The 8429-nt window shown below is 50.0% G+C and overlaps 3 protein-coding genes and 1 long non-coding RNA gene across 7 annotated transcripts in view; 3 read left to right on the top strand and 1 right to left on the bottom strand.

Annotated features, from left to right (window-relative positions):
- Positions 1-8429, top strand: part of LOC113216783 (gustatory and odorant receptor 22-like) — a 28368-nt gene that overhangs the window by 9204 nt on the left and 10735 nt on the right. The gene's annotated exons all lie outside the window — the stretch shown is intronic.
- LOC113216781 (uncharacterized) overlaps positions 1-8429 on the bottom strand; it is a 21628-nt gene that overhangs the window by 11325 nt on the left and 1874 nt on the right. The window lies entirely within an intron of this gene.
- On the top strand, positions 1176-4924 carry LOC113216777 (uncharacterized). The gene is made up of 11 exons (XM_026436602.2): positions 1176-1368; positions 1463-1559; positions 1636-1733; positions 1832-1984; positions 2245-2385; positions 2488-2655; positions 3740-3903; positions 3975-4080; positions 4158-4229; positions 4321-4410; positions 4511-4924. Exons 1-11 carry the CDS (start codon positions 1216-1218, stop codon positions 4592-4594), a joined length of 1326 nt encoding a protein of 441 aa, XP_026292387.2. The 5' UTR covers positions 1176-1215; the 3' UTR covers positions 4595-4924.
- LOC113216778 (uncharacterized) lies at positions 5637-8302 on the top strand. The gene is made up of 3 exons (XR_008011070.1): positions 5637-7582; positions 7797-7937; positions 8141-8302. It is a non-coding gene; the product is annotated as an uncharacterized LOC113216778 (long non-coding RNA).

Here is an 8429-nt window from a genome sequence, read left to right as displayed (position 1 = left end):
CGCTGTGTCGGCGGGTGGGACAATGCAGAACACTGTGCGCCGAGGAGAGGGCCGGCCGCCCTCTTATACGTGCTAAACCGTGACCACCGTGACGCGGGCGCGTACTGCGTCCTCCGGAAGGCCCTGCGTGCATCACGACCGTGGAAACGTTCCGACAGTCAGTGATGATAACGGCTGTTGGCGCATGCAGCGCGGTGACCAAGCGTTAAACGTCAATGTAATGTACGTTTTTGTACAAACTTGGTCTCGGAGTTTCACTCTCAGTGATTGCGGCCGAGGCGCCACCTTTCTCGGAACAGAATCGATAGCCCTTGACCTCTTCACCTTTCATGAAGGCGCCTTAGTGTTGCGACCGCAGCCAGAGCCGCTACTGATGGAAATGAACGACACGGACGTGTTAGTGTTTTCTCTCTTTTTCTATTTTTGTCGCCGTCGTTTAAGCTGGCCATGTTTTGGGGTTTGGACTGGCGCACTACCGTGGGTCAGGGCTACGACACAGCACTAGGCGGGTTTGCCTACTGTCTGTACCCTCGTGCGCCATGATGGCCCAACCCTGCGGTATTCGAACCCACAACACTTATTGTGTCGTGGCCTGGACACACGGTAAATTTAACCCACACGCCAGGGGTGGCTGGTGAAACCACCGCACCGATTCTGTGCACCGTAAACCTAAGTATGTACATAGTACACTCTTCCTTGTGTGTACTTGAAAGCACACACAAGGAAGTGTGTAGTGTGTGCCTTGCATGGCACACAATATGAAATGTGTACATGCGTGGCACACTCTGGGAATCGTGGGCTTGCGATAGCGCTACGCTCTCTGGCGCCTACACACTAAGAGTGTGTGCCACGCCTGTACACACAAAGAAGGTGTGCTTTCAAGTATACACAAGGAAGAGTTTACTATACATACTTAGGATTACAGTGTACTGTACACATGAAATGGGACAATTATGTTCCCTATAAGTAAATGTTTTTGTGAGCCGACCGGACGCAATTTGGTTCCTAAAACTTCATAACTTGTGTAAAACTGTGTAAAGTTGTGTGTGCATAACTGATTTGTTCTTAATATTGTGACTAGCCACATTTTGTTACTTACTCTAAATAATTTTGTATTTAGTTGGCTATGCAGCATAGAACTTTAAATTATTCAGTTACGACGATGCCTTACTTGAATCAAACTGAACACTCTGCAGTGTTTGCGGGCGCTGGGCAATGGTCGCGTTTTCTGGCCGCGTTATTCGCTTCAGAGACGCAAGTCAGGATGTCTATATTGCTGGTAAAACCGGAAAGGCCTTAAAATCAGTTGACACAAAACCCAAAAGAAATGGTCAACAAAAGCAGCAGGACGGAGAGGATACAAGGACGGTAAGGGAAACTTCAAATACATGCTGCCCCTCGAAAGGGCTAGTTACTGTAAGTTGTAAGAATCTTACGCACGTTTCTGATTCTATTGCTGAAGGATTTACTCCAGCCATTCGTTCGTACAAGTCCCCTGGCGGTGGTTGTGCTGGGAATGGCTTTCATCGGCCTAGTGCCCGTATCTTTCAATTGCTTGTGTAAGTTTTCGAGGTATTCTTCTCTCACTGCTTCAAGCAACCGAGCATACTGTTAATAATTTTATTCAACTAACAGATAAGCCGCTTCTCTCCGTGCGTCGATCCAGCCTGGTGTATGCTGTGCTGTTGTATTCCACATTCTGCGTCTCTTACGCCTTCGTCTGGAAAGATCAGGTACATTGTGAAAACAAGCCTTTTCAGAGAAACTTGCGTCCCCCCATCTTACTTTCTTTCGTAATCCCAACATGTTTTTTTTTTTGTGTGTGCAAAAGTTAGGAAAAGTTCTTGATCCGAGCAGCAATTGGGATTCAAAGCTGTTCTCTTTAGAGGCTATCCTAGCTCTGCTGCCTTGTTCTATCGGCCCCTGGGTCTGGACGTGTACAACTAATTTGCGAAAATTGATGTGGGACTTTGCGGAATATGAGGTATGAATATGGAATGACAAATGGAATTTTTCCGTAAAGTGTATACACTACCATAGTAGCGTAGTAGCGTAGTACGCGTATTTTAGATATTTCATTTTTTTAAATCACACATTTTACCTCCGGTCACATGTGGCCTCACGGCTAGTTAAGTCAAGAGAGCTGGTTGCCTATACTGCCTCTGCCCGTTAGGCAGAAGTTCTTTTTCTAGAAAGTTTCTATCTAATTTCACATGTAAATGTAAAAAATGATTTTGTTTAAAGGAATCCTTCTTATCTGTTACTAATCAACATCTTCGGGACCGCTGGGCTTCCCGAGTTCGAAACTTGCGCGGTTTCATATTCGTCTTATTCGTGATCGTTGGCCTGGGAGTCACCATTGCAATGTTGTTCTCAGAGATACAGGTTGGTTAGAAAGTTGCTTGAGCGTGGTCTTTATACATATGCAGTTGATCAACAGAAATGCAAAGTTACCATGGTTTATCTTAAGAATCATCCTTTTGGCAGAATGAGTATAAGTCGGACGACCTCGCCGGCACGTTGGTAGATATGCGGTTCTACCTCCCCGCTGCGTATTCGTCCACAGTAATATCCACGCTGCTCCTCATGCTCAACACCACGTACTCCCTACAGCTGCGTGAGGCAGCCACCGCTCTCAGCGAGCACCTAAACCAAGTTAGTGGTCTGCTGGGATATGAAGAACTCGCGTTCAATTTGGGAAGGGGTGGCTCGGTTTCCGAATGAATTTAATAGTTATAAGACTACTCCCTCACCCTAAGCGTGTTGGTCTTCACCTGACCCCGTTTAGAAATGAGAAGTTCCGGAATATGTCCCTCATCGGACTCAGTCCGAAATCCGTGTTTCGGACGAGCCCGAAAAGACGTAAAATAAGCCACTTTTCGGAACATGTCCGACGCTCTGGGCTGGTGCGACATCGGACTCGTTTCGGACTCACACTAAAGGGACGCCCGAGAAAAAGCAGAGAAGACGAGTATTCGATTCCCTGCTCTTCGGACTTGTCCTTTCCTAACCGACGCTCTAACCAACTGAGCCATGCTGACTTCTTGGACACGATGCCATCGGGCCGCCTCTTCAACTACTCGCTCTATAGGCAAAGCGTCGTGCTCTGTAGTGGGCGAACGAAACGACGTATACGAATGCGGTTTTCGACAATAATGTAGGCAAGGGACGCTCTACGATGTCTACTTGAGTGCGATACAATACAACAAAATTTATCTTACAACAAAAATAATAAAGTGAACTTTAAACTACATATGTAATGCATGACTGTAACATTCATTTTTGATTATAAATGAAGGGTGTGAGCTGATACAGAAATATAAAGGCAGACACCGATACTAGATTCAGTCTTCAATCACAAGTTATTGACCAAATTTAACTTTGAAAGGGGACTTAAACAAAATTAGGCTTCGAAGTTCGCGTTAGGGATAGTCAAATAAGAGGAGCTCTGCCCAACTGGGTCTGTTGGCGGACGCAATTCGGACTCGTCCGTACCTTATGACCGTACCGGGACTGTTATCGGGTTTAGTCCGATGCGCATCGGACTAAAATCGGGCGAGGAAGGGATTCTGGAACACCGTCCGGACAAGCCCGATGTTGGTCGGTCCGATGGAGGGCTGAAACCGGGCTAGTCCGAACGGTGCACGGACTAACCGCGGAACAGTCCGAAGCTTGACGGACTGTTTCGGAACAAAAAGGGAACAAGATACGGAACTTTTCATTTTTAAACGGGACCCAGTTGCGCCCGGGTGACACTGTGGGGGTGCGCCGTGCCCAAAAGCTGTGGGTCAGCCTGCGCGCGCTCTTCAACGACCGCCCCAGCGTCTACCTTCTGGATGTGTTCTTCGTATCGCATATCTTCATCATGATGCTTTTAGCCGTCTACTTGAGCTTCGCGCTACTGTGAGTGTTTCCTTCAGCTCGTACTGCAAATGGTTTCGATGTTGTCTTCCTTGTTTGCTCGCCCCTCTCAGGTCTCTGAGGATCGTGATGTTGGCTGCCTCGCAATACTTTTGGATGCTATTCCTGGGGTTTGAGCTGTTTTGGATGAGTGATCTGGCCCACGCGGCGGTAACTGCGGTACGTAGAAAGCGCCACAACCACTCATACGATTTTCAACTAACACGTTTTTTGAGGTTTTCGTATGCATGCGACAGATGCACGGTCCTGTGGTTTCTGCCCTGGACAAGCTGTCGCTGGACGCGCATGACGAGCATTTCCACCGAGCGGTAAGGCGTATCATTCAAAAACTTTACTGCTTGGACTTGGAGCGTGCATTGACTCTAACTAAGTGGGTGCTTATTTCGACTGCCGTTGCAGGTGACGTTCTTCTACATGTCCGTGAGTTCCCGGCCAGCTCACTTGTCACTGAGCGGGTTCACCAGCGTCGACCGACCTCTCTTCACCTCCGTGAGTATTTGGTTTTAACCGTCAGTCCCGTCAGTCTTTCTCCTGATGCAATAACATTTTAGCGAAAACTTAATGGTTGCGCTCTTCGTGTCCTACACAGATCGTCTCCCTATCAGTCACGTATCTCGTCATCATGGTGCAGTTTCGCTCGGACAAGTCTCATCCTTCTTCCCCACCCCAGTAGCGTCAACCGCGTTAAATATGCGCTTCCATGCGCATTGAAATGCACATAAAAGGTAACGCATCGGTGACGCTTTTAAAGCGCATTACAGCATTTAATATGCATTTAGTGCGCATTTAGAACACTCTTGATGCGCATTTAATGCGTCACCAATGTGTCACCTTTTATGTGCATTGAAGCGCATTTAATGCAGTAGCGCTTCTGAGGATGCCATGGTTGTGGATTTTATTTTATACCTCTCGCCCTTCGCCCAGAAAGAGGAAAAAAACGTTAACGCCAACGCTAACGTGAAAGCAGATGAATTATAGTATAGCGTTGAGTTTTTACTCCAAATCCTCGCTTTCGTAAGACTCAGAACCACCAACTAAAAACATGTGACAGCAATGCGACGTTGCGCCCGGAGTGGCGCGCCGTTTAACGATGCTTTTGAACGAGGCTTTGAACGCGGCGTCAAACGCGGCGTTAAACGAGGCGTTGAACGCGGCGCTGAACGCGGCGTTGAACGCGGCTGTCAGCGCGGCGGAGGGCTGGGTGCACGTCGTGGCATAGCAGCGCATTTATGGCGGGTCGTTAAACGGCGACCAGAGCGTGAGGCTGCGCGGGAGCTGCTCAGTGTGAACAGCACTACGGGACAGGAGGGGGGAATTTGCAGCTGAAAGGAGCCCACAATTATTTGCTTGTCTAACTGACGAACTTTGCGCTTTAACTGGCGAACTTTACGAGAGTGCAAGCTGACGACAACTGCGTATCATCTGCTGAAAAGGGGGGAGGCCGTGTTAAAAGTCGATCATGGGAAGGTCGAGGTCGAGATGCGTTGTTGAAAAATAAATAGTGTATTGCGCGGTATTGCGCTCTACAATGGTGGACTGTCCACGTTGCTGGCGCTTCTCCTCTTCCACCGCTCCTCCTCATGACGTCGGCGGGCGTGTGCGACCCACACCACCTGGTGAGCTAATTGCGCCGATCTGACAATCAAGTCAATGGGGCAGGCGAGGGCACGGGCGCGAGGACGCGTGCGGATGGGCCGCAGTGCGTCTGCACCTCCAGGGCGAGTAAGTGGAGGCGGAGTCAACGCGACCCGGGACAACGCAACAAAAACGAAGCCCACAATAATAAAACAAACGGTTTTGATCGGAAAGGATTTTGTTTGTTTGTTTGTTGTTTGTTTGTTTGTTTGTTTGTTTGTTTGTTTGTTTGTTTGTTTTGCACACAGCGCCTTCAGTATTTCCCGCCACCTTTTCCCGGGCGTGGCCGTGTCCCGCCGCCATGGCGGTCGAGACCCCCGACCCGTGGCCCCTCGCCGGCCAGCTGCAGTGGTGGCTGCGGCTCCTCGGCGACCACCACGCGGGCCTACACCAGCGCGCCCTCGCGTGGGGCCGCGGCACCCCGGTGAGCCTCCAAATAACTGTGAGAATCGGTGCTGGTTCCCCTCCGGAATCAGTGAGGTTTGTTTGGAAACCCAACGTTTCTGTTCGGCACGCGTTCAGAATAGCTGGGTCACTTCAACGACGGTTTGCAGAGCTTATTGACGACGAATGTCGTACCGAACAGCACTCATAAAGTGCATCTTGAAGGATGTTCCTAGAATCTTTTGAGCCCGAACAGCCCACAATTGCATATGCTTCAAAAATAAAACTTTGCCTGTGCTCAGTGGCTCAGTCAGTCTAAAGATGTAGTCATGTCCTCAGAGTTCGCTGGTTGTGACCGTAGCGGGGACGGGGCTGTTCCTGGTGGACGCCGTCTTGTCCAAGTCGTTCGGCTCCAGGACCATGTTCGCCATCCGCATGACCATCGGTGTGTACTCGTGCGTCTTTTCCCAGCTGGTGTTCATGCGTCGACAAGCGGACCTCTGCGACATCCTTCACAACCTGGGCCGACTCGCCGCCGACCTCGAGCCGCGCGCGGACCGGGACTCGCAGGTGCGTCTAATCACAATGACCACAATAACGGTTTCCAAATGTTACTCATTGCCAGAACGAGAACTTTGCATTGCAGTCGTATGCACTGCCTATCAGCGTGGTTATTCCTTGGGGTATTTACTTGTAGTTACACTGTTACTGCAGAAACCTTTCGTTCGTCTGCCTTGCGCCGTGCAAATAGGCAACCTAGTCGTCATCCATGCATGGGGTACAGAGAATTGCCGACCCACTCTACCGGGAGAGGCGCTGGTGGGAAATTTGTACTGTTTTTCAGCTATAATTTGCTGAGAAAAGTTGGGGAAAGAAAGGGGAATAGTTCACGAGTTCTCGTACTTAAAAAGCTTTTGATGTGCGATGCACGTGAAAACCACGATAATAAGCCAACTGTGCAACCGGCCAACACTTGTAAGTGTGCAACTCCAAGTTGTGCACTTGAAAATGTTCAACTTGGTATTTATGCACTTGTAAGTGCACAGTTTGAGTTTGGACTTGCACACCCACCAGTATTTGCTCACTCGGTTTATCAGCGTCAATATGCTCGCGCGGCCGCCAGGGTCGCATGCGCGGCTCGGCTGTTCTCAGCGCGCGGCTCGTCCGCTTCTTCTACGTCTACGGCTGCACCTCCCTGCTGCTCGTCTCGATCATGTTCGTCTGCGTGAAGCCGTTGTGGATCAAAGAGATCGCCGGCGCCGCGACGCGGCTCGTCGCGAACTCGGTGAGTGACTGGCAGCCCCAGGTGCACCTCGACGCTGTAGGGTGCACAAGCATTTGCTGAAAGGTGTGCACAAAAATGAAAATAAGATAATGTTGGACTATTTTTTTAAAAATTTATTGCTTTTGCCTGAATGTGCGAAAAACTAAAGAACTCTTGTGTTGTGTTTGTATAACCGAGCCATCTTAGGACGACGACGCCACCCTCGGGCTGGAGTGGACCCTGCGCCTGGCGTGGCTGCCCGTGCAGTCTGGCATGGCCTTCGTGTGCATCAACTCGTTCTATTGCCTCATCCTGTGCATGCTCTTCATTTACGCCGCCTGCGCCGACTTGTGCGAGGCCGTCGGCCGCGGCATCGAGGTATTGCACTGGAAACGCAAGTGTGTGTGAATGCCCAAGCATCCGTTCACTGAACGGAATTTTACTTTGAAATTAACACACTTGTGCCTTTGTACGAATAGCGTTCACCCAGCGACAAGTATTGTGCGTCGTTCACACTCTTGGGTTATTGCCGCTGCGGGCTCCACAGACGCGGTCTTGTTTGCTATGGTCTCGATGCGTTCTCTCTGAGCAGGTCGAGCGCTGCTCGCGGAGTTGGCCCACGCTGCTGCGGGGCGTGCTCGACGTGCTTCTCCGCATGGACAACGCGTTCGCCGACATGATGCCGCACCTGCTCGTCGTCAGCGTCGTGCTGCCACTGCTGAGCACCGTAGAGGTATGAGAAAATCAATGTGTACATGTGTGTGCACCCTACACTCGCCCCCCTCCCACGAAAAAAACAAAAACAAAGACAACAAATCAGAAAAAATGAAGAAGAAAAAAACACAGAAAAATTGGCGTACGCCTGAGTGTATAGTGAAGTACCCATCGCACAGCCCTAACGTGTCCATGTCCGTGCCCCATGTCCATGTCCAACAGGTGTTCGCTCGCGGGACAAAGGCCGACGTGTTTGCGCTCCTCATGGCCCCGGTGATCCTGGCCGTCTTCGTCCCCATCTGCGTGGCCGGCGAGAACCTGGCTGCGGCGCGGCGCGGCTTGTCGGTCAGGGCGTACCGCGGACCGTGGCTCGAGGTAATTGTGGCCCCTGCAGCCCAAAACAAAAAAACAAAACAAAATGCGGCTGATGTCTGCCGATACAAAAATGAATATTTATTATTCAAAAATTAATTACTTTCACAAAGCTCTGAAAACATTGTAGAAACAAAAT

This window comes from Frankliniella occidentalis, unplaced genomic scaffold, assembly GCF_000697945.3.
Source record: "Frankliniella occidentalis isolate FOCC.00 unplaced genomic scaffold, Focc_3.1 Scaffold44, whole genome shotgun sequence".
In the NCBI taxonomy this organism is placed as follows: Eukaryota; Metazoa; Arthropoda; class Insecta; order Thysanoptera; family Thripidae; genus Frankliniella; species Frankliniella occidentalis.
Note: the sequence above shows the minus strand (reverse complement) of the source record. Positions and strands in the feature narration are given on the sequence as shown.

Bases quoted from the DNA above. Each gene is read 5' to 3' on its own strand.
- LOC113216777 (XM_026436602.2), top strand. From the start codon at position 1,216: ATGGTCGCGTTTTCTGGCCGCGTTATTCGCTTCAGAGACGCAAGTCAG. The intron at 1,985-2,244 runs GTATGAATATGG...TTTTGTTTAAAG, and splicing joins GGGACTTTGCGGAATATGAG to GAATCCTTCTTATCTGTTAC. The intron at 4,081-4,157 runs GTACGTAGAAAG...TGCATGCGACAG, and splicing joins CCCACGCGGCGGTAACTGCG to ATGCACGGTCCTGTGGTTTC.